The sequence below is a fragment of the Capra hircus genome, chromosome 2 (genome assembly GCF_001704415.2).
Source record: "Capra hircus breed San Clemente chromosome 2, ASM170441v1, whole genome shotgun sequence".
Taxonomy (NCBI): Eukaryota; Metazoa; Chordata; class Mammalia; order Artiodactyla; family Bovidae; genus Capra; species Capra hircus.
The window spans coordinates 7,196,528-7,221,276 of NC_030809.1; the positions used below are offsets into that span (position 1 = coordinate 7,196,528).

Here is a 24,749-nt window from a genome sequence, read left to right on the forward strand (position 1 = left end):
GTCTCCAGCACTGGCAGGCGGATTCTTCACCACTGTGCCACTCAGGAAGCTTCAAGGTACTGTACTGTAAAGTGAAATATATGTTATGTTTTTGTGTTTGTATGCATTATTTGTATGAGAAATATTATAAATCTATTACAGTACAGTATAGTGGATAGTGTTAGCTGGGTACCTAGGCTAACTTCTTTGGACTTAATGAAAAAATTGGACTTACCAATGTGCTTTCAGAATGGAACACATTCGTATGCAGGGGACTTCCTCTAGTCTTAACAGTCAAGACTGGTGAAGAGCCTTTGAGAAATAAGAGCACACACTTTTCCATTCGATTTTGCCTTTTTCTCTAAAAATAGAGCTCTTTATTTAAAACAGTTTAGGGTAGGCCCCAACAAGCATTAGGAAATTATTTAAATATAATATAAACATAAAATAAAGCTAGAAATAAATACAAATATCTCAGAGCAATATATAAACTTCTCAGTAACCTAAAGAATCGGAATGTTGCTTTTACTTAGGGCATCGCCTGCTCCACCCCCGTTGTCCTTCATGTGTGGCCTGGAGCTCAAGCTGTGCAGTTCCTGGCCAGTGAGTTTATGAAAGGGCTTTGTAAACAGTTCAGTGCTGAGTATACCTAACACATGATAATATTGGCCAGCATGTTCTTTCCTAATGCTGCCCATAGTTTTTTGTTTATAACTTAATGACCGTGAAGGAGCTGGACTTTTAGAATTCAAGGAGGGTTCAGCCTATGTCAGAAATTAAACTCTGAAAAAAATACTTAGAAAACACACAAGGTTTAGAATACAGTGCTTAGTTACTTGACACCAGCCTAAGACAACAGTGATGATAGCTTTTAGGGACTTGGAATTACCTCCTTGAAGCAGCTTGACAGGTTCCAGAAAGGACACCTGGCTTGGTCTGGGTATTTCCCTGGGAACTGGCCCTGGGCCTTCCCCAGTGCCACGGGTACAGCTTGTTTTTCTTCTCCTGTGTTGAGTGATGGATGTAGACAAGCCTCATGGGAGAGAAACCCCTGCAGACAGGCACGTGTGTGTGCCTGAGCATGCAGGCATGTGCACGCCTCCCAGTGGTGGTGAAGGCCCCTGCAACCCCGTGCCCCTTGCTGAGACCTTGGTACTGTCTACATGGCCAAGGGGATCGGGGTTGCCCAGGCGGGCCAGAGACCCGACCTCACTCTTAGCGACATATACAGTGAAGTCAACATTTCTGCTTCCTCATCTGAAACAGAAGACAGGATTTCCTACTTCAAAGGGGATTTGCTAACATTTTCTTTAGCAGTGGAGACTCTCAAGCACCAATGCATGTGGAGAGTGCTGGAGAAAAAGGAGGGGTCCAGGGAGGCTGCTCTGGTTGAACCTGGGGGAACCTCTAGCTTCCCCTGAGACTGAGACTCCTCCTCCCGTGAAGCCCAGGGTCTTTCGGAAGCACAATTTGAGAAGGCCTGGAAGTTTGAGAAGCTTTTCCAGATCATTCTCTCGATGCTATACCTTTATGCTGACTTCTAAACAGCACAGCCCTGTGGGTACAAAGCTTATGAAGATGCTTTTTGCATCAGTGGAAAAACGTATTAAGTCCTGGCAGGTGAAATGGCAGAGCCAAGGTTTGTTCTGATCTCTGTGGTGCCTGCAGGGCCACAAAGCTGACAAAATTAGGTTACCGAATCAGTTGTTTGAGAACATCCATCACTACCCCTGGGGAAGAACAGTTACCTATTTCCAGAAACAGTGGTTTCTCAAAATCGCAAGGGGAAATGGGACATCTTTATAACCACAATGGGCAACTGAAGGGTCTAAAGTGCTAAACTGGGAATCACAGGCCCGGGGGCCCAATTCCCTGCTGGGCTGCTTCCCCACCACCAGTTAATCAGACTCCCTAGACAGTGGGCCATTTGGTTCTTTCTTTGCCATGAAAAGGGAGAGGGACTAGGGACCCCCTTGACTGGGCTTCAGCTTTTGAGAACTGAGTTTCCTGACCACAAGATGGGGGGCAGTGAGGGCAGGAGGTAGGTGGGAGACTTGGAGTGAGAATCCAGTCCCTCTGAGTTTGGGGTCACAGGTGGGAGATGCCCAGTGGTCCCCCCACCCGCCTGGAGCCTGGGTGGATGGGAGAATCCTACTGGTCACCACGTGATGAGTGCCAACGATGTGGCAGGCATCACGCATCTGTCGGACCTCTCGCCATGCCCGAGGGGGTAGCTGCGGAGGGGAGACTCAGGCACAGGGGAGGAGGGTGTCTCCCCGCCGGCCACACAACTGGTAAATGGCAGGGCTGCGATCTGGACCCAGCTCTGTCTGTGATATTCTAGATTGTGAAACGCGTGACTCAGAGACTGGGCTTTCAATGACAACGCCCTTCCCCTTCCTCTGCCTCTCCAACACCCTCGGCCAACTAGATTTTTCTTCACCGGGGCCCACCCTAGGGAACTCGTAAACCAGAAGGCTGAGTTCTGTGGAGGAGGACGCCCAGTGGATGCTGGAGAAAGCTGCGAGTCTCTGCCCCACCAGGTGTGCCTCCAAGTCCTTCTCTCCCCAAAGCTGGATGGGCCCTTGTGCTGTCGGCCTTCGTGTCCGCTGGGACCTGACGTTGCCCGTTTCACGTTGTCCAGAGATAATCTTTCCAGCTGGCCTATCACCCCAGGGGCAGTGGGGTGATCTACACCCAACCAACCTCTGACCTCTGCCCATTCTTATCTCCACCCCTCCTGGTGCTTGGTGCAAAGCAAGCAGGTCATAGGGCGGGTGGCTTCTGACAGCTCAGCCTGGTGGACGGCTTCTAATAGCTAGGGTTCCCCAAGGTGCTCTGAGGACCCTCTGCTGCCCCAGCAACGATGCTCCTGGGATTTCAAGTCTTGGTGATGTCTTGGGTTCTCAGAAAGCTCAGCAGCAACCGGACTCAGAGGCACAGCTCACCTGGCCAAGTAATGCCCCAGGGGTCTGACCTCGGTCCTCTGGAGGCTCTTAGCCCCCCAGCTGCCAGCACTGCTGTGCTCACTTTCTGACTCCCTCCAGCCCTCTTCCTCCTCTTCTTCCTCCCCCTCATCATCCTCAGGACTACTGTCCCAGCAGAAAGTCAGTGTCCGAAGAGAAACCGGGGGTTCCCCGGGGACTAGATTCAGCCCTGGTGATGATAAGCCCCAGCTGGTCCAGGAGGAGACGCTGTCTTTGGGGGGCTCCCCCAGGGAACTGGAGTCCTCGGGTGCTGGGAGAGGCTTCTGGTGTTCCTCCCGACCCCGCCCCTGGCCTGGCCCCTTCTTGGCCAAATAGCCAGAGGATCCAGCCTCATCCCAGGGGGACGAGGACCCCGCAGTGCTGGCCCAGCTTCTGCCTGAAGAACTGCAGGTAGAGGAGCCTTCCCTCTGGAGCAGAGGAGTCCAGGGCCCTCCTGCCTCAGCGGGCCCCGGGCTCTGGGGTTCCTGCCCCAGGAAGGAGGGCGGTTCAACATAGGGCTGGAAGCTGACACCAGGATCCGGGTCCTCTTCATCTGTGTTCTCACCGTCCTTCTCCTCAGCGCTGTCCTTCTCTGGTCTGGCCTGGACGGGGGCTGGGGCCCTGACTCTAGAAGTCAGCCTGACCCTTCTGGCCACTTCCTTCTGGGGACAGAGGATCAAGTCGTGCAGGCACTCTGGGCCACTGGGCTGAAAGGCTGCCCCATGGAGTCTGTGTCCAGAGAAGTTCTGATTTGGGGAGAGGAGAGAAGAACAGAAGATTCAGCCTTTCAGGAAACATGACTGTTCTAATTTGGGTTCCCCGGAAATAGACAAGGAAAGAGACGAGGGATTCAAATGGAAGTCGTTTCTCTGGGAAGTGATCCCGGGAAGCGACAGCAAAGCACAGCAGCCCGTAGCGGGGTATGATGAGTCAGGTCACCTCGAGGGAAGCTGGAGCTGAGCCTTGCTGGGGACTTGGAGCCGCTGTAGCGCTCGGGCCTCAGAGCACCAGTGGGGCAGGGATGGAGGGGCTGGTGGCGTGAACTCCCTGGCACACACAGCCTGTGATGTGCACAGGCAGAGTGGGCACCAGAGGCCAGAGAAAGCGTCCAGGTTGCAGGCACTGGCTTTAGGAGGTTGAGCACCGTTACCATGTAACGGAAGGTGGACAGAGGAGCTTGGTGGCTACGGTCCATAAGGTCGCCAAGAGCTGGACACGACTGAATTGACCACACACGCATGCATGCTCGGGAAGGTAGAGGGATGGGGCCGGTGCGGGTACGTCTCACACAGAGGTAGTCCTCCAGTTAGTGGGAATTCCCTGCAGGTCCAGGAATGTCAAACACTTCCGTCTGGCAAACCCTCAGAGCCTATCCTCAAAGTTCCCACCCAACCCAAGTGCCCACCGAGCCCCATGTATGACTCAGCTTCCCTTTCCAGGCCTTCACTGAACAGATCTGACCTCTCCAGGCTTCCCTTGTTCCTGTGGCCCCAGGTTCTAAGTGAGTGAGCCAGCAGACCAATGAAGAAATTGCAGGGTCTGCCTGTGCAAGACTTACCCTCGGTTAGATGGTGAACAAAGTGCTGGGACCTTTTTAAGATGTCTCCTTTCCATCCCACCCTCCCCGCCTCCCCTCCCGGCATCTCTCCTGAGTCCCAAGGCTGGGGGTTCTGCTCTTGGCACTTGACACATCCTTAGCAGAGATGAAGTTATTTTAAAAAGGAACTTAAGGCACTTGTCCCTCCCAGGCATATCTGCTATTTTAACTTACTGCCAAAGGAATGAATCACTAATGGTGAAAATTTGGAGGGGTAGATGGACGTTTTGCGGTCTAGGCCATCTTAATATTCTACCTGAACTACCTACCAAGTCTAGCTCCACTTCCTTCCTCTCGGATAGCCCTCCCTCTCTGTCCCGTGCCCCCAGATTTGCCATACCAGGGCCTGTGGCATCTCTGTCTGCTGAAGCCAGGGGTTCCCCCTGAAGGTCTTCCACATCACAGGCCCTAAGGCAACAGCCAACAGCAGTGGAAGCAGAAGTGGTAGCGGCAGCAGGAGGGCCCAGGTGGATCCTAGGAAGAAAAAAATAATAACGACTAGAGACACAGGGCTCCTGTCTATCAGCTGCATCTGAGCTGAGGCTTCACAGACATCATCCTGTCTAATTTTCGTAAGAATAAACCCGGGACGTCCCTGGCGATCCAGTGGTTAAGAATCTGCCTGCCAACACAGGTCACACAGGTTCAATCCCTGGTCTGGGCAGCGCACCACAACCACTGAGGCCCACAGTCTAGAGCCCACGCCCCTCAGTGAGAGAAGTCACTGCAATGAGAAGCTCCTGCACCCCAAAAAAAGCAGCCCCCACTTGCGGCAACTAGAGAAAAACCTCTAGCAGCAGTGAAGACCCAGTGCAACCAAAATAAATGAATACATAAAACTTAAAAAGAAAACAAAAACTGAATTAAACCCATCCTACAGATGGTGGAAAGCAAGGTTCAGAGAGGTATGTAAATTGCCCAAAGATACATAGTGAGCAGAGGTGAAGCTGGGATTTTAATGGAGGCGAGTCTATCTCTAGACTTGGGCTCTTAACCGCCGCATGATGAAGATCCTAAGGCCCAGGGGGAAAGTCCTCACTTCTGTACCACCTGGCGCTCACCTGGGGCCTCCAGGAAGAAGCAGGTGGGCTCAGAGAACTTGCTGTATTTAGGATTGCCATAGGTGTAGATGGTTCTGGCACTGAGGCAGTGGTGCCCGCTGGTGTCTGGCTGGAGAGGAATCTGGACTGGCTGGCCATGTGGAGTGGCTGGAAACTGAGTCTATGTGGAGAGAGAAAGAGGAGGATGGACCTGCGGGGGGAACTGGCTCCATGCGGTCAGGATGGGGTAGGCTTGGCAGGTATGGCACAGCTGGGATTCCCACAACTTCTTTACTTGCATTAAGGCTTAAGCATTCACAGAGCACTTCCCAACACTATCTGGCTTTTCTTCTTCACTGAGTCTCAAGGTAGAGATGGTCTGGGTTCAAAAGCAGACCTGCCACTCAGGGTCACTCCCGGGCACACCCGACCAGGGCCCAGTGGTCCTCACTTTCGGGGGCAGATGCCTCAGGTTTCCCACCCTGACGGCATGTCAAAATATCAGGGTGGAGGAAATCACCCCTGAAGATTCACTGGAAGGACTGATGCTGAAGCGGAAGCTCTAATACTTTGGCCACCTGATGCGAAGAGCCGACTCATTGGAAAAGACCCTGATGCTGGGAAAGACTGAAGGCAAAAGGAGAAGGGGGCGGCAGAGGAGGAGATGGTTAGATAGCATCATGGACTCAACGGACATGAATTTGAACAAACTCCGGGAGATAGTGGAGGACAGAGGAGCCTGGTGTGCTGCAGTCCATGGGGTTGCAAAGAGCTGGACCCAACTTAGTGACTACACAACACGGGGGTAGTCCCTCAGCCATTACAGACACAGAAAACTCTAGGGCTGCTTGTCCAACACAGTAGCCACTGGCCACATGGGGCTACTGAACACTTGAAACGTGGCTGGTATCAACCAAGATGCACTCCAGTATAAAACACATACCAACTTTCAAGGGAGACCAACCCATAAATCTCAGTAATTTTTATATTAACTACTTGTTGAGATGATTATATCCTAGTGAATGAAATAAAATCTACTATGAAAACTAAATTCACTCGTTTCTTTTCACTTAACTGAATGTAGAACATTTAAACGACACACTGTGTTCTACATTATCTTTCTACTGGACAGCAGAAAGAACACAAGAACACCTGTGGGGTTCTTGAAGGCAAGGACCACATCAGATGAAGATCTGGGATCCAGAGTGTGCAGGAGGCCAAGGGTGAGAGTCTGGGTTCAGTATAAGACAGAATGAATAAGAACAGGGGTCCGTAGACTTTAACCTCACCTTTCTTTGAAAATAGTTTTCCTGGAACATGGCTATGCCTCTTCATTTACCTATTTACTTAAGGCTCCTTTTGTGTTTCAGATAGAGTGGAATAGATGTGAAAGACGATATGGCCTGCCAAGCCAAAAATATTTATTCTCTGGCCAATTACGGAAAACATTTGCTAACCCCTGCCATAAACAAATAGATACTGATATAAGCACATGCCTACACAGAAACAAGTCTCAAACTGTATATACACCAAAGAGTTATGTGAAATCATCTCTGAATACTTTCGGTTTTCTTCCTAGAATTTATCTGAATTTTCTAGTTTTTTTTTCCCTAATGAATCTGGTGCCTCAGCAAGTGGGCCTCCCAGAGCCCATCATACTTCAATCAGATTTTATTTTTTTTCAAAGTTTCATAATCAAAAAAAAAATTGAAAACTGTTCTGTTGTTACTAGCTGTAATATGCAGGGGAAGGATGTCCTGGATTTGGCCCCTTGGGGGCGGGGGTTTGGAGCAGAGGTGAGCCACAAGTCAATCACACTGCAAAGTCAAGGGGGTGACTGCAGCAGTGAGGGGTAGGCATGGAAGGCTTCCTGGAGGAGGCATTCAGGGACAAGGCTTGGAGGGTGAAGAGCATGGGGATCTGCTGGGAGAGTGAGGAAGGGGATTCAGCTTGCGGGGGCATGAGAGGGGCTTCTCACCTTGTTCTTAGTCCCCTCCTTCCAGAAATCCACCTCATAGTTCAGATCTGGTTGGGGCACACAGTGTGGCAGCTGGTATGTAGCATTGACAATCAGAATCTCCTCTGTCTGGTTGAACACCAGGACAGGTGGGGCTGGCTCCACTGGAGGAAACAGAACGGGACCTGTCAGGACCTTCCGCAGGCCACAGAGCACGCATGCCCCTGCCTCCAGGCAGGCCTGCTCCTCACCCAGCGCGGAGACAGTTAACCTGCCTTGACTGGTGGTGTCCCTTCCCCCTGGGTGCCCTTCCCCTGTCACTGGCCTGTCAGCATCCTGCCCGTCTGTATCAGTATTCTGTTGTTGCCATAACATTGCCACAACCTTAGTGGCTTATATCAACACAGATTTATCATGTCACAATTCTGGAGGTAAGAGTCTGGGTGGGCTTGATGGGGTTCTCAACGCTAGGTGGAAATCAAGGTGTCAGCTGGCCTGGGCTCTCCTCTGGGATCTTTGGGGCAGAATTCACCCCCATACTCAATACTGTTGTTAGCAGATTTCAGTTCCCTGTAGCTGTGAGGCTGAGGTCTATTTCCATGCTGTTTATTAGCCGGGGGCCTTTCTCAGCTCCTGAAGATACCTGTGCTTCTTTCTTCTCTTTTTTAAAAATTTTTTGGCCACACTGCATAGCATTGTGGGAATCTTAGATCCCTGACCCTAGACTGAACCCATGTCCCCTGTAGTTGAAACATGGAGTCTTGACCACTGGACTTCCAGGGAAGTCCCAGCACCTGCATTTCTAATCGCGTTACCCCTTCATCTTCAAAGCAGAAACACCACATTGAATCCTTCTCACATTTCAACTCTCTCTGATTTCCCTCTTCTGCACCTCTTCTGCCTCCAGCTGGAGAAAGGTCTCTGCTTTTAAGGACTCAAGGGACTAGACTGGGCCCATTTGGATAATCCAAGATACTCTCACTATTTTAACACCCATAAACTTAAGTAAAATCCCTTTTGCCATCTAGTAGTAGCATGTAACGTATTGAGAGGTTCAGGGATTAAAGCATGAAGATCTCTGGGGTCATTCTGCCTGTCATGGTCCTCCGTCTGACTCCTAAGAGACAGACTGAAATTCCTGTCTCTCTCAAGGGCAACGTACATTCACCCCATCCTGTGCGTGCGGGCTCGGTCGCTCATCTGTGTCCGACTCTTTGTGACCCCCACGGACTGTAGCCCACCAGGCTCCTCTGTCCACGGATTCTCCAGGCAAAAATACTGGAGGGGGTTGCCATTTCCTTCTCCAGGGGATCTTCCCAACCCAGGGACCAAACCTGCATTTCTTGCGTCTTCCACACTGGTAGGCGGATTCTTTACCATTGAGCCATCTCACCCCATCCCAAGGCCCCCCCAGGGTCTCATCCCATTACAGCATCAACTCAAATTTCAAAATCTCGTCTTCTAAAGTATCTAAATCAGGTTCAGGTGAGAGTCTGGGTACAATGCATTCAGCATGACTCCTGGACTCAATTCCTGTCCACTTGTGGACCAGTGAAAATAAAGCACAAGTTATCTGCTCCCAATATAAGGGGGTGGGATAGGCAGCAGATAATAATCATGGACATTTTGGTTCAAATAGGGGGAAACGGGAGGTAAAAAACTCACTGAGCCAAAGCAGTTTTGAAATCTAGCTACACAAACTATTAGATTTTTAGGCCTGGGAACTACATCTGCTTGGCTTTCAACACTGCTCTCTGGGATCTTGGTTCCACTCTCTGAATAATCCTTCTTTTTCATGAAAGATATTTGCAGGTAAATAGTTTACAGTCTGCTTCTTTCCAGTAGAAATTGGGGGACCAATAGCCTTCTTCCATTTCATATTCTCTCTGCTCCTTTTCATCCAAACTGACACTGTTTCTGCTGATATAAAATTCTCAAGAAGCTTATGGATCTCCTACAGATGTCATGGGGACCTACTGCATTCGACAGAAGCCAGTTCCACGTATCTTTTTGAGAAGAGCCGTTTCTATTTTTGGCTTTAGCTGAGCTGGCTGAGGGATAACACTTCAGCTTTCTTGACTGAAGGGAACTGTATGTCATACCCTTAAATCTCTTCAAAGAGCCCTTTTTCTGGACAGAACACTTCAATCTTTCTGAGGTTTTAGTAAATGGTTGTACAATCATGTGGGTGTGTGAGTGTTCAGTTGCTTCAGTCACTTTCAACTCTTTGCCACCCTGTGGACTGTAGCCCGCCAAGCTCCTCTGTCCATGGGGATTCTCCAGGGAAGAATGCTGGAGTGGGTTACTGTGCCCTCATCCAGGGAATCTTCCCCACCCAGGGATCAAATCCGCATCACCTATGTCTCCTGCCTTGGCAGGCGGATTCTTTATCACTAGCACCACCAGGAAGTCCAGGTGTACAATCACATCCTTGGCTATTTCTCTGCGTCACACTCCTGGAAGATATTTCTTGATTTTAGTATCTTTTGCCATTCTGGATAGGTTGAGAATTTTCCGGACGTTTAAGTCCTGGTTCCTTTTTGTTTAGGCCCTTTCCTCAGTTTCTCTCTTTCCTCCTTGCATGTTGCTATAGTTGCCAATAATAAACCAGATCATGCCTTCAATATTTTGCTTGGAAATCTCCTTGATGAATGACCAAATTAATCATTTATAAGTTCTGTTTTCCATGTACATGCAGGACACAATTTTGCTCATCGTCTTCCTGTATATAAGAGGCATCTCCCTTCAGTAACTTATTCCTCACTTCCTTCTGTGGGGCAGTACCTTCAGTATCCATACTTCTACTAACAGTCTGCTCGTGATGATTTAACTGTTCTTGAAAGAGATTTAGGCTTCCTAGATGGCGCAGTGGTAAAGAATCTGTCTGTCAACGCAGGAGAGGCAGGAGACGAGAGTTCGATCCCTGGGTTGGGGAGATCTCCTGGAAGAGGAAATAGCAACCCATTCCAGTATCCTTGCCTTGAAAATCCCATTTCAAGACAGAAGAGTCTGGTGGATTTCAGCGCAAGGGGCCTCAAAGAGTCGGACATGACTGCGTGGCTGAGCACACACATTCCTGAAGGGGATGTAGGTTTCCTCTATGATGCTCTTCACTTCCTTCTGAGCCCTCACTGGCAGAATCTTTACTGTCCATTTCTACGGACAGTCTGATCAAGGTTATCTAGGTTTGACTGATGGTTTGAAGATGGAGGGGGCAGTGACAAGGAATAAAGCAACAAGAGAAAATTAATACACCATTGTTCCAGGTCCAGCTGAAATGCCACTATTTCCATGCAGCCTTCCCTGAGTACCAAACGGCAGGTGCCCTGACCTCATTGGTCTTCCCTGCTCTGTTTGTGCTCAGGGAAAGCATGGGGCTTCTGCAAGGTGCGACCACTTATGTGTTCAGGAAAACACCCACTGGACTCTGATATGTATTAAGCCCTGGGCAGGGAGCTGAGAGAACTGGGGAGACGAGGCCCCCATAAATTCTGACCTCAGGGAGCTGGAGGAAATTAGAGGGAAATGAAATATTCAAATTAAAAAAAAACTCAAGAGAGAAAGTGACCCGGGTCACAGTTGAGGGCAGAAAAAGGCAGGAAGGATCATTCAAGCTTGAGGTGTGGTCTAGGAGCATCAGAAGAGCTTTAGGGAGGAAGAAACAACAAAAAAATCAATCAAAGAAACAAAAAAGTAAGCACCTCTCTGCATCTGTCCCTTTATTGTTCTAATTCTTATTCCTATTCATCCATCGTTCTTCTAGGCAGACAAACTTTCTGTCTACCTTCCCAGCTTTCTTTTCCTTTCCATCCATCTATCCATCTTTCGTGACTATGCTTCTTTTCCTTCCCACCCACACATCCTTCTCAGCTGTCCTTCCTTCTTCCTGATTTTCCTATCTTGCTTTCTCTCCAGCTGACATTTCTTCCTTCCTATCCATCCTGTCTTCCTAATCATTTATACCTTCTTTCTTCCTTTCTTCTAGCCAATCAGCCTTCTTTGCTATCCCTCCATCCTTTCTATCCATCTATTTTTTTCTTTCCATGTATCTCTTCTTCTTGCTTTTCCTTTCTCCTTTGCCTTTCCTTCCCTCTCCCCCTCCCTCCCTTGCCAGGCACCCAGCCTTTCCTCTGTACTCTCCAGCCACTGACCCAGCCATCTGAGTTTCATTTGTATCCTGTACTGCACCTATACTAATTAGTTCCTTCATTGTAAGCATTTATCCATCCTCCTAACCGCTTCCTTTCCATGCGTCCATCACTTCCTCCTTATCGTTTCCACACTTCCTTTCTTCTCATCCATCCATCCATCCATCCATCCATCCATCCATCCTTTGTGTCCATTTGTCAATCCACCCTGCCGGCTTCCTCCCATCCCAATCATCGCTTCTTCCTTCTCTGTCATTATTTCCTGCCATCCCTCATTCAATCCTTTCCTCCCCTCCCTTCAAGCCCTATTTTGTCCTCAAACATTTTGAGAAGCCTGAGTGATAAGTTATAGATTGCAGCTCCATGAAGCTACTGTGTGAGTATTTATACTCCCTTTCTTATTCTTGACCCAAACCAGCATCTTGTCCAAGATCAGAAAGAACCATTTGACATCACATCTCTATCACTTACAGTTTCTTAACTTTTTTGAGTCTTGATTGTTTAATTTTTTTAAAAACATGGGTGGATTAAAATGAACCTCACAGGCCTATTGTGAGGATCAGAAATAAAACACACTGGAGAAAAAACAGCTCTCTTCACTCATTGTTAACAGTGGTGATTTCTGAAGGTTATAAGCATGGGGAATGTTCTCCTCCCTATTCTTATCTCTCTTTCCCTTGAAATTTCTATGGTGTACAGAAATTATTTTTGCAACTAAAATTTTAAAAAAATTGTTTCTGAAAGAGAGAGATTGAACATTAACAAAAATAGGAATAAGTAAAATGCCTTGTGTAGTTCATAACCAAGGTTGTACATAGTAGAAGATCATGAACCTCATTCGTTGGAGGTACAAACAGAACTGGATTTTCCTGGTGGCTCAGATGGTAAAGAATCTGCCTGCAATGCAGGAGATCTGGGTTTGATCCCTGGGTTGGGAAGATCCCCTGAAAAAGGGATAGGCTACCCACTCCAGGATTCTTGCCTGGAGAATTCCATGCTCAGACGAACCTGGTGGGCTACAGTCCATTCAGTCACAAAGAGTCAGACACAACTGAGCGACTCACACACACACACACAGACTGAACTGCTGGGGCTGGCGAACTCCTCTGATTCCCGATCGCAAAGTCAGACTCCTTGGGCCCATGGCCAATGGCTCCAGAGCTGCCCACCGCTTTGGGGAAGTGGAGGGCAGATGGCTAGGACAGCAGGGCTTCTGAGCTGAGCTCCTGGGCAGACAGTCTCCCTCTCACACGTCTCTTCCCTACCTTCAAAGAAGTAATCCATGGATTTGGACTCTACCCAGGGGGACCTGGCGCTGGGTGAAACTGCTTGCACACGCCCCTTGAACTTGTTGCACAGGTCTTGCTTCTCCAGGCACATCAGAGAACACACTAGCCCTTTGGTTCCTGCACACGCTTTCACTCTCCGCCACCGTCTGGGGGGTACAAAGCTGAGGAAAGAAACAAAAGAGTGTAGGTCATGGGTTCGGCCTCTTGGGGGGAGGAAACTTGGAAAATACATGATTTCTTGCCCCTCCATCCCACATTGCCCATACATCTATCTGTCCGGCCAGCCAGCCATCAGCTGAGACAGAAGGACCGTCCTGTTAGGAGCTTGGGCTCGAGAACGACAGACGAGGGTGGGAACCCGGGCTCTGCCCGTCACTAGCTCTGGGACCTTAATGCCCCCAAGGCTGAGTCTCCTCATTTGTGATGTCTCCCTACAGCGCTGCTCTGCTAGTAACCATTCTCCACCACGATTATTCATTCAGGCAGTTACAGGCCGCCTGCTGTGTGTCCCACTCAGTGCTGGGTGCTCCGTGAACGTCAGAGGGGACACCCAAGACCATGACTCCAACTTCCTGAGAACACTAAGATGCAAAGGAGGGACCCGCTTGCGGGGCATTGTTCGTGGGGAATGTGCAATTCATGGAAGACGAGGTCCTGCCTTCAGGAATTGACACTGGAGGGACGGGCTTTCCCACCATCGGCACATCGACAAGATAAATCCAGGCGCTGGTAAGTGCGGTGAAGGGGAAGTGCTTCCACAGGGGAAGGCGGGCTGACTACTTTCTAAAGGCAGCTCAGGAAAGGCCAGGAGGACAGTGCTGAAGCTGAGGCTGGGATGCTGAGAAGGGAGCCAGGAGAAGGGGTCGGGGGAAGGAAATTGCAAAAGCAAAAGCCTTGCGATGGGAAGGGACTTGATCAGTCCAGAAAAAAAGCAAGACCAGGGTGGCCAAAGCCCAGTGGACAAGGAACAGAGAGGGTGGGCAGACAGGAGATGAGAATGGAGGTGGGTGGGCAGAGCAGGCAGAGTCTCACCATCTTGGTTTGGAGTTTGGATTTTATTCTGTATGTCATAGGAAACTGCCGGAAGGTTCTGAACAGGGGAACTGAGGTTATCCGATTTATGTTTTTAAAATATCACTCTGATAAGCCAGCGTTTAAATGAGTTTAGGCCCCTAGTCTGGCATTTTGTCGCGGCAGCCCTGGCAGACTAACACATCAGCTTTCTTTTCTTTCGGTGTCCTAAGAAATGTGAGCCTGATTCAAGGCCACGAAGATCCTCTCCTATGCTTTCTCCTGTGAGTCTTATAACTTGAGCATTTACATTCCAGGTCTCTTTGCGTTTTAAAAGTTTCTCTCTTTTCACCTTCTGTTGCTTTCAAGGCATTACCTGCTGTATTGATTTGCTCTTATATTTCTTCTAATTTATTCCTCATTTATGAAACATGGTGGTGGTGGTTGTCATCTGCAGCAACATGGATGGCCCTAGAGATTGTCACACTAATTAAGTGTGAATTAAGCCAGACAGAGGAAGACAAATATCATATGAAGTCACTTATATGTATAATCTTAAATGATACAAATACACCGATTTCTCACGGTTCTGGAGACGAGAAGTCCAAGATCAAGGTGTCAGCAGACTTGTGTCTTCTGAGGCCTCGCTCAGGAGGTGGTCACCTTCCTTCTCCCTGAGTCCTCACCTGGCCTTTTCTCTGTGTGAGAGCAGCCCTGATGTCTCTTCCTGTTCTCATAAAGTGCTAATCCTATTGGCTTAGGGCCTCACCCTCAGGACCGCATTTAATCTTAACTGCCTCTTACACCTTAAATACGGTATACTTGTGACTCTGTCACCAAATACAGTCCCCAAGGGTGTCAGGGCTTTAACACATGAGTGGCTAAGGGGTGGAACACAATTCATTCAGTCTGTAACAGGGAATTATGAATTAAGCTGCCATGCAAGTTCACGTACAAGTCTTCATATGGTCATGTTTTCACATCTCTTGGATAGAGATCTAGGAGTGGAACCTGGGAAACACGGTCACCGAATGTGTAACTTTACCAGAAACTGTGAAGCTGTTTTCCAAAGTGACTGTATCACTGTAGTTCCCGCCCACAATATATAGTCAGTATCCACAAGGGATTGGTTCTAGGACCTCCCCCACTGATGCAGAAATCTGCAGAGTTCAGTTCCTTTTCCTAAGGGGCTTTGTATCTGCATGCGGCACACGCACATTCTCTCATATACTTTAAATCATCTCTAGATCACTTATGATATTTAATATAAATGCAAGCACTATGTAAATAATTGTAAATATGATGCAAATGCTACATAAATATTTGCTACTGTGTGGCAAATTCAAGTTTGTCTTTTGGAGCTGTCTGAATTTTTTGAAAATATTTTTGTTCCATGGCTGGTTGAACCTGTGGCTGCAAACCCTCCAAATATGGAGGGCCATATGTCCTCCATGCCCACTCCAGTGCTCTTGCCTGGGAAATTTCACGGACAGAGGAGCCAGTGGGCTACAATCCCTGGGGTTGTGAAGAGTCGACACGACTTAGCAACTAAACGACAGCATAATGCCCTCCACATGCTTGTCTATATTTAGCACCGTCACACCTTTCAATTTTAGCCATTCTAGTGGTGTGTGTATTTCCTGTAGCTTTAATTTGCATTTCCCTAAAGACTAATGATGTTGAACATCTCTTCATACGCTTTTTGGCCATTTACATATCTTCTCTTGTTAAGTGACTATTCAAATATTTTGGGGAGTGATTCATCTTCTTGTTTTTGAGATGTAGTTCTTTATCTATTTTGGATATAAGTTCTTTGTCAGTGTATGCATTGTGAATATATACTTCTCAATGACTGACTTTTTCATTTTCTTTGGCGTTTTATTTTTTTAAAGAACAAAAGTTTTAAGTTTACTGAAACCCAGTTTACCAGTACTATTGACTAAATTGTACAGCACCCCTCACCCCGTCCCAGTTCATATGTTGAAGCCCTAACATCCTAATGTGGCTATATTTGGAGACAGGGCCTTTAAAGAGGTAATTAAGATTAAACACAGTCGTGAGGGTGAGGCCCTAAGCCAGTAAGACTAGCGCCTTTATGAGAAGAGGAAGGGACACCATGGCAGCTCTCACACAGAAAAAAGGCCAGGTGAGGACACAGAGAGATGAGAGGTGACCACCTCCCAAGAAAGGCCTCAGGGGTGCTAATGTAACAAATACCTAAAAATGAGTTAGTGGCTTTGCAGTTGGGTTATGGGTAGAAGCTGCAAGGGTTTTGAAGTTCATGGGAGCAAAAGCCTAAATTGCCTTGAAAAGACTATTGGTAAGAATATAGATCCCCTTCGTGGATTACAGCCTTGTCGTGGTGAAGGGGCTTATGTAACTCAATGAAGCTATGAGCCATGCCATGCAGGGTCACCTAAGATGGACGAGTCATGGTTAAGAGCTATAACAAAATGTGATTCTAGGAGTGATCAGCTGGAAAGGAGGAATATCTTATTGGAAACTGGAAGAAAATTGATCCTTGTTATAGAGTGGCAATGAGTGTGGCTGAATTACACCCTAGTGGTTTTATGGAAAATCAGAAGTGGAAAGTGATGAACTTGGATACTTAGCTGTGGAGATTTCTAAGCAGTGTGCTGCAGATATAACCTGATTTCTTCTTACTGCTTACAGTAAAATGAGAGAGGAGAGAGAGACAGACAGACAGAAGGAATTGCTAAGCCGAAAGGAACCAGAACTTGAAGATTAGGAAAATTCTCAGCCTATGAATATTGCAAAAAAAATAAGAAACCATGTTCTGGAGAGAACACCAAAGTTGTGGCTGGAAAATTATTTGATGAAGACATCATGGGTGTGACTTGCGGATTTAATCAGCCATCTCAGTAGAAGCCAGGAATAGAGATGGGATTTTTTATACACATCACCCAATTCTGTTCACTGAAAAGCTCTCAAAGCAATTGTGCATTAGTGATCAGACAGCTACACAGTGTTCTTTAAAACCATTTTTTACCAAACAGAGACATGGTTGATTTCAGGTTTTAGGTCAGGAATTGTGCAAATGAGTCTGGAACATCTATTTGCAACAAATGACAATAAAGAAATCAAGACTCACTAGGGTCAAGTTCAAAGGACTAAGGAGCCAACCTGAAGGGACTTTCATTGGCCAAAGAGAGACAATTCAAGCTTCAATGAGTAGAATCAACTGCAATGAACTAAACCATTAGATATGTTTAACTACTTGAGTTGGTGATAATAATAAAAAAACAAACAAACAAGGCAATCACCTTTGGGACATGATAGGGAACCAATTCATTATCTTCCAAACTGGTAAAGAAAAAAGCTTCAAGCATTTATTCTGTCTTGCCTGTATGAACAGTACCACTGAATATCAAATACTACATAAAAGGAAGCATCTCTTTGTAAAATAATTCTAGCTAATAAATGAAAACATAGTACCATTAGAACATCACAGTTTTGGAATCCGCACAGGTGTTTCAAAAGTGTAAAAGGAAAGGAAAATATCGTGAAGGTCTGAGGTGAGGCTTTCAATTCTTTAATCAGTTTATCCCACCTCCATTGTGCCTAGCTGTGTGGCTTTGAGCGAAACACCCTCTTAGTGCTTCAATCCCCTCCCCGGTAGAGCGGAGTCCCCTGAATCCTTCCTCGCAGGGTGGTGTGAAATTAAATGCATTTCACGCACAGACACGTGCAGACACACAACCAACACACAGGCCACGCTGCGTATTTTCTGCCTCCTGATACAGTTCTGCACCATTCTCTCTTTTTCTTTCTTTTGGCCGCACTGGGTTTTCGTTGCTGCGTGTGGACTTTCTCCAGTTGTGATGAGCTGGGGCTACTTCTCAGTTACGGTGGTTTCTTACATTGTGAAGCATGGGCTCTAGGGTGCACAGCCTCAGTAGTTGTGGCCCACGGGCTTAGCTGCCCTGCAGTATGTGGGATCTTCCCGGACCAGGGATCGAACCCATGTTCCCTGCATTGGCGGGCAGATTCTTAACCACTGGACCACCAGGGAAGTTCCCATTCTTTCTTTGGAAAGCTCTCTACAGTCTGTTCTTTCCCAAGCCAGGCGCCCACCGTTCACATCTGGAGGCTACAGATGGAGGCACTGTGATAGAACTGAAGAGCACAAGCTTTGGGGTCGGACGGATGTGGGTTTTTCTTCTGCTTCCATCACTGACTTCTTTACTCAAGTCACAGCCTGAGTTGTTCCTCACCTCTAACACAGGAGAAATGCAGAGCCTGCCTGGCAATATGGGGAGGCAGAAGAGAGGTACTCATGCTAGGCTCCTAGCACTCAGCCTGGCACAGGAAGAGTCCTGAGTATATGGCAGTTTTTCTCCTTCCTGCCTCCTCCTTCCCACCAATTCTAGATTAATGCTGCTGAATATCTGCTTTTATTAGCTTACTCTCTAATGAAAGATCTTCAGATGAATTCCACCTATGTGCAAAGATGAGAAATCTGCTTTCACTTTTAGACTCCTCTGCATTAGCGATGGATGCCTGGGCTGCCAACGTGAGAAGGACCCCAAGGCTCTGTGCAGGGTCTGTGGGGAAAAGGGTGATCATTTCACCATGCCCAACACAGCTCTGCAAGAGATATTTCTGCCTCCTTTACCGGCTATAGTGTCAAGCACTTTACCCAGGCCCTCAAGAATTCCATTGTCGGGCCCTCACAGCTCCATCCATGCCCTGCTCTGACTTTTCTCAAAGACCCTGCCTCGCTCCTGGCAGGTTCATCACCTGGGCACTGTTCTCCATTCAGCATCACCCCCACCTCCAGAACTTTCGTGAATACCCTCTCCCAATACCTGCCGCAGGCCGTCACCATGGGACTCAGAGAACCAGCGGGTGCTGTCCACACTGAATGCAGCTATTCATCGCAGAGAAGCCCCTCCGGCCCCTGCCCACCTCTTCAGGCCCACCCCCCTACCCCACCAGCTCAGAGGCACCCCTCTACCTTTGATAGGCCACAAAATAGGTCACGTTCTGGGGGTTTCCAGGCCCTGGGAGCCACGTCAGATACACACTGAAGTTCCGGGAAAGCAGCGTCACATTCTGGGGAGGGGCCAGGAGGGGCCGCCCTGTGGAGGAGAAAGAGGTCATGAAGCCTGGAGCCATTCTGAGCTGAAGAGTGGCATGGCAGCCAATTGGGTGCTTGCTCAATTTAAGAACCAGGCATTATCTGGGGTGGCTGAAGCAGATGGGATGTGATGTAGGCTGGGGCCCTGGGGGGCATGATTCCAGTTATAGCTGTGTGACCTACAGCCCCTTCCCCTCCTTAGACCTCAGCAGTCCATCTGTGCCAGGTTGGGAAGCCCAGCGTGGCACTTGAGGGTCCTAGCAAAACAGCGCAGAGCAGGACCACCTGACAGATCCCTGGACTTCAGGAGGGAATGGCCCTGAGGGTCCCATGGAATGGAGGCTCTGTCCTGTCCTCAGCCACGTCCCCAGCGTCTGCCTGCAAAGGTCCCTATGCAGATAGCAGGTGCACAGTGAAAATCTGTTGAGTGAATGAATGAATACTGTGATGACTTGGATTATCCCTAAGGGCTCCTAACTGCTGTCCCTGCTTCCAGCCTTGTCCCCTCAATCCATTTGCCATATGGCAGCAAGGGTTAAAATGAAAGTCAGATCGTGTCACCCTTTTGCTTTAAAGCCCCAGTGGCCTCTGTTTCACTCAAGGTAAAACCAAAGTCTTTGCCGTCACCCACAGGACCCTACCCAGGACGCCCCAGGACTCTGTCCCCTCCAGCCACACTGGCCCCTTCCTGTTCCTAGAGCGTGTGGGCCTGCACTCACCTCCAGGCCTTTTCACAAGCTATTCCTTCCGCCTAGACTGTTCTCCCCCTGGATATTCCATCTGGCTCACTTCTTTGCTTCCTTCACATCTCTGCTCAGATGTCACCGTCCCAGTGGCTCTTTCCCTGACCGTCTCTAACTGCCCCTAACTTCCCTTCTTGGCACTTCTTCCTTCTTACTGCTCATCTTCTGAAATATGCATCTGCTTACACAGCTGCCCAGTTCCTGCCCTTCCCTTGCTCTCAGAATAAAGTCCATGCTCCTTATCAGGGTACGTGAAGCCCTGCCCAGGTTGGCCTAGCCATCTCGTTGACATCTTCCTGACAGCTCACCAACACACCTTACCAGGCTGCAACCAATCTTCCTTCTCGCCCTTCTCAAACCACTGCATTCCTCTGGGTGTCCTTGAACCCGAGTGTCCTCGACAGCGTGGCATTCACCATCTAATCCTTTAAAGACTTGATTCTAATGTCACTTCCTCTGGGGAGTCTTCCTGACATCTTTCAGAAGTGGTGGCGATGCTGCTGCTGCTCGTGATAGCAGCTAATGTGTACTGTGTCTCAACTATGTGCCAGGCACGATGCAACTATCTTATCTGCATTTTCACGCAAACTATGTTATCTGCATTTTCACCCAAACTATGTTATCTGCATTATCTGCCCCACATCTCCAGGAGGCAGGTACTAATTGTGAGCATCACATTACAGATGAGGAAACTGAGGCCCCCTCAGCTAATAAGTTGCAGAAATGGAATTCAAATCCATCCAGGCCTAGTCAATCCCAAAGTCTGAGCTCTTTCTTTTTTAAATTTTTTAAAAATTTGTTTTTATTTTTGGCTGAGATCTTCATGCTGTGGGAGGGCTTTCTGTAGTTGTGGGGGCTGGGCTCTTTGTTGTGGTGAGTGGGCTTCTCTTGTTGCGGCAAACTGCCTCTAGAGCATGAAAGCTTCAGTGGTGGTACGCTGGCCTAGTTGCTCTGAAGCATGTGGAATCTTCCCCAACCAGAGATCGAACCCATGTGCCACCAGGGAAATCCCCAGAGTCTGAGCTCTTGATCACACCTCCTTCCCTAGGTTCTCATGGGCCCTGTTGTTCTTTAGCCACGAAGTCATGTTCAGCTCTTTGCAGTTCCACGGACTGCAGCACGCCCAGCTTCCCTGTCATACCTCCCGGGGTTTGCACAAACTCATGTCCATTGAGTCAGTAATGCCATCCAATCGGCTCATCCTCTGTTGCTTTCTTTTCCTCCCACCCTCAATTTTTCCCAGCATCAGGGTCTTATCCGAAAAACGGGTCAGTTCTTCACATCAGGTGGCTAAGGTATTGGAGCTTCAGCTTCAGCATCAGTCCCTCCAGTGAATACTCAGGTTGATTTCCTTTAGGATTGACTGGTTTGATCTCCTTACTGTCTAAGGGATTCTCAACAGTCCTCCAGCACCACAATTCAAAAACATCCATTCTTTGGCGCTCAGCCTTCTTTATGTGAGCCCAACTCTCACATCCGTACATCACTACTGGAAAAACCATAGCTTTGACTAGACAGATCTTCATTGGCAAAGTGATGTCTCTGCTTTTTAATATGCTGTCTAGCTTCCCTAGTGGCTCAGAGGGTTAAGCGTCTGCCTTCAATGTAGGTAGACCTGGGTTCGATCCCTGGGTCAGGAAGATCCTCTGGAGAAGGAAATGGCAACCCAGTCCAGTACCTTTGCCCAGAAAATCCCATCGACAGAAGAGCCCAGTAGGCTACAGTCCATGGGGTCACAAAGAGTTGGACACGACTGAGCAATTTCACTTTCCCTAGGTTTTTCAGAGCTTTTCTTCCAAGGAGTAAGTGTCTATTAATTTTGTGGCTGCAGTCACCATCTGCAGTGATTTTGAAGCCCAAGAAAATAAAATCTGCCACTGTTTCCACTATTTCCAACTATGTTCAGCATTATTCTTCCAACATCTGTGGCTCACTTCTGGTCAAGAACATCTCTCGATCACTGCATGCCAGAGGTTTCAAAGAGGGCTACAACTCCACTCCTGCCCTTTAGGTGCTCATGGTCCCATGGAGAATTCAGTGACCTGAAGGGTCACATGTGCCGTGACAGAAATCCATACAGTTTACAGACGGGCATCGGGGAGGGAGGGGCCCATTCTGCTGATTGCCCTCAGTTCAGCCTCACACCCTCGCCCTTTTAGACCCAAATGTGGGTTCCTGCTTTCACCCCAACCTGGGTCCTCTCATTGGAACTGGATTGCCAGGACGCTGATGATGACAGTGCTCCCAGTTTCTGGACTTTCCAGCAGGTGGCTGGCAGGAGGCCAAAATCTGTCTACAAGGGGCTTATCTGAGAATAGACCTCACGTCTGAGCTTGGCCACAGTGGAGAAATAGCAGCCAGAGTAGCTGCCCTCGAGGTGCTCGGTCGCTCCATGGTGTCTGACTCTTTGTGACCCTGGACTGTGGCCCACCACACTCCTCTGTCCATGGATTTCCCAGGCAAGAATACTGAGGTGGGTTGCCATTTCCTTCTCTGGGGGATCTTCCCGACCCAGGGATCGAACCTGTGTCTCCTGCATTGGCAGGTGGATTCTTTACCACTGAGCCCCCGGCAATCCCAGTTACCCTCTACTGAGCCGTCAAAGGGTGCCAGGCACAAGGGTGGCATTCAGTCAACCCCCCAATCAAAACATCATTCAATGAAAACCTCATTCAGTCCTCAGGACAGACTATTCTGTGGTATAGGTGTCATTCCCCTTCCACAGAGACAGAAGGGGCTACACACCCTTTACAGAGTAATAATTTAAGAGCTAGAAGGGCCCTTGGACATAATCTAATATTAACGGTAAAAGCCAACATTTGTCTGAGCAACTTCTTTGTGCTGGGCACCACATTATTCTAGTTAAGTGTCACAACCCAACTGACTGAGTCTACACACCCATTATGTGTGGGAGCCAGGATTAGAACCTGGATTCAGCTTTGCTTCACCCTAAATCTTCACACCGCAGCTTATGTTCTGTACATTAAATATTCATCGAGTGTAAGGAGAGCTAGGGCTAGACAGCAAAACTATTGAGTTTGGTGGTGAAAAGGGAAGTACAGAGGACACCCTCCCCTCCCACCACGTAGGTACCCTATTCCTCATCAGCTGCTGTGACACTGCTGCGAAGGAACCAGGAGCTGGGGCGTCCCTGAACTGACCCGGGTGGAACGACCAGCCGCCCGCCCCACAGCCAAAGCTGGCCACGCTCGCTTCAGCCTCAGGCTTCTCTGTTCTGTGTGTCTCACCAGTGCCTCCCTTAATTGCTCTGAGCCTCAGTTTCCCCATCTGAAAAGGGAGAAAATACTACCTACATTGTAGGACAGTTGGGTTGTGACGCTTAACTAGAATAATGTGGTGACCAGCACAAAGAAGATGCTCAGACAAATGTTGGCTTTTAACCTTAATATTAGATTATGTCCAAGGGCCCTTCTAAGCTCTTAAATTATTAGTCTAAGATCAGGGTGATATCCTGGGGCCAATCTGGGGTCCTTCTCCGGGGATTGGCTGGGCTTTGGGGGTTGGATCCCAACCACCCAAGGTATTTTGTACCCTGTCACTTTATTTACTAGCGAGGGTGCAGAAAAAAAAAAGGTGCCTTGTTAAAACGGTAGCACAGCTTAGACTAAGCGGGTGCTCCTTCCCCTCAGGCCTGGGTAGAACTTTTGACCTCCCTAACCCCTTCACACCCCTCACCCCCCAGCCCTCACCCCTGCCCCCCGCCAGCGAGGGCAGAGCACTTCTGCTTGGTTTCCTGTACCAATGAGGGTCAAGTGTGGTGGTATTCGTGCAGCGGACAGGGCTTTTAGGAAACCTTAAAAAGCGCTTTATAAACAAACGCAGCTGACTTTTTTGTTTTTTTCTGTTCACCTGGGGCTGAACTGGCACTAGGAAATTGGATCAGTTCCTTCCCGTAAAGGAATTTCACACTCGAGTCTGTTCAGTCCCCGGTGAGAAGAAAACCGCGGGCGGCGGGCTGGGGGAGGGGGGAGAATGGTATCTGCGGATTCGCACGACCCGGGTTACCCCGCACAGACCTCTGCCCGGCCACTCCCTCCCTGGGTCGGTCTGAAGGAGCGCCCCCGCGGCCCCGCGCCCGCCCCGCCGCCCCCCGCCTTTACCTGGAGCGGACTGCAGCAGACACAGGAGCAGGGGGGCCCAGCGTCGGGCCCCCGTCATTCCGGTCCTCCCGCGGCCCCGGGTGGGACCAGGTAGACCTCCCACACCTCGGGCCTCCCGGTTCACACCCGGCAGGTGATGCGACCGGCAGCCAATAGGAGGCCCAGCCGCGGGCCCGCCCCTCCGGGGGCGGGGCCTGGGAGACTCCGGGACTTCCCCTGGGGCCGCCCCGCTCAAACTCTCTAGGAGCTCCCCAAAGCCTCTACTTCGTCTTCTTTTGCGCGATCCGGGAGAGGGGGTGGAGTGGCGGGGGTGGGGCGGGGGCGATCAGTAAATCCGCCTGTGGAGGGAGGGGAGAAGAGGAAAACTGTTCATAGTTAATAACCACAGGAATTTCAACACGGGACTTGAAAGAGGACGAACTAGTTCAGGGCCAGTTTAAGAACATAGCCTCAGACACCACTGGCTGTATCCGGGCGCGATCCAAGTGCCAGGTTCCAGGTCAAGCACTTTGTCCCGTTATTTACTTTAATTCCAGCGACAACCGGGGGAGGGGGGCGGGGTCTATCCTGTTATTCTCTACATCCTTCACGCGCGGGTGACAGCTACCAGAGGTTCCTGGGCATGTTCCCGGGAACACTGGTCCCTCTGATGCCAAAGCCTGTGGCGTGGTACCTGTCACTGGAACAGTAATCGCTTCCAGACAATGGAACAAGCCTCACCACAGAAGAGTCTACAGTCGTTAAAAAAGATGTTGCCAAGATATATGTAGTCACTCAGGGATGTTTACTCAGTAGCA

At 49.0% G+C, this 24,749-nt stretch overlaps 1 protein-coding gene across 1 annotated transcript; it reads right to left on the reverse strand.

The window, feature by feature from the left end:
* IFNLR1 (interferon lambda receptor 1) lies at positions 322-24,162 on the reverse strand. Its single transcript, XM_018055842.1, has 7 exons — positions 23,953-24,162; positions 18,966-19,089; positions 12,953-13,137; positions 7,561-7,703; positions 5,604-5,763; positions 4,883-5,016; positions 322-3,691 (listed from the first exon to the last, which is right to left on the reverse strand). The coding sequence occupies exons 1-7, from the start codon at positions 24,008-24,010 to the stop codon at positions 2,924-2,926; spliced, it is 1,572 nt and encodes a 523-aa protein (XP_017911331.1). The 5' UTR covers positions 24,011-24,162; the 3' UTR covers positions 322-2,923.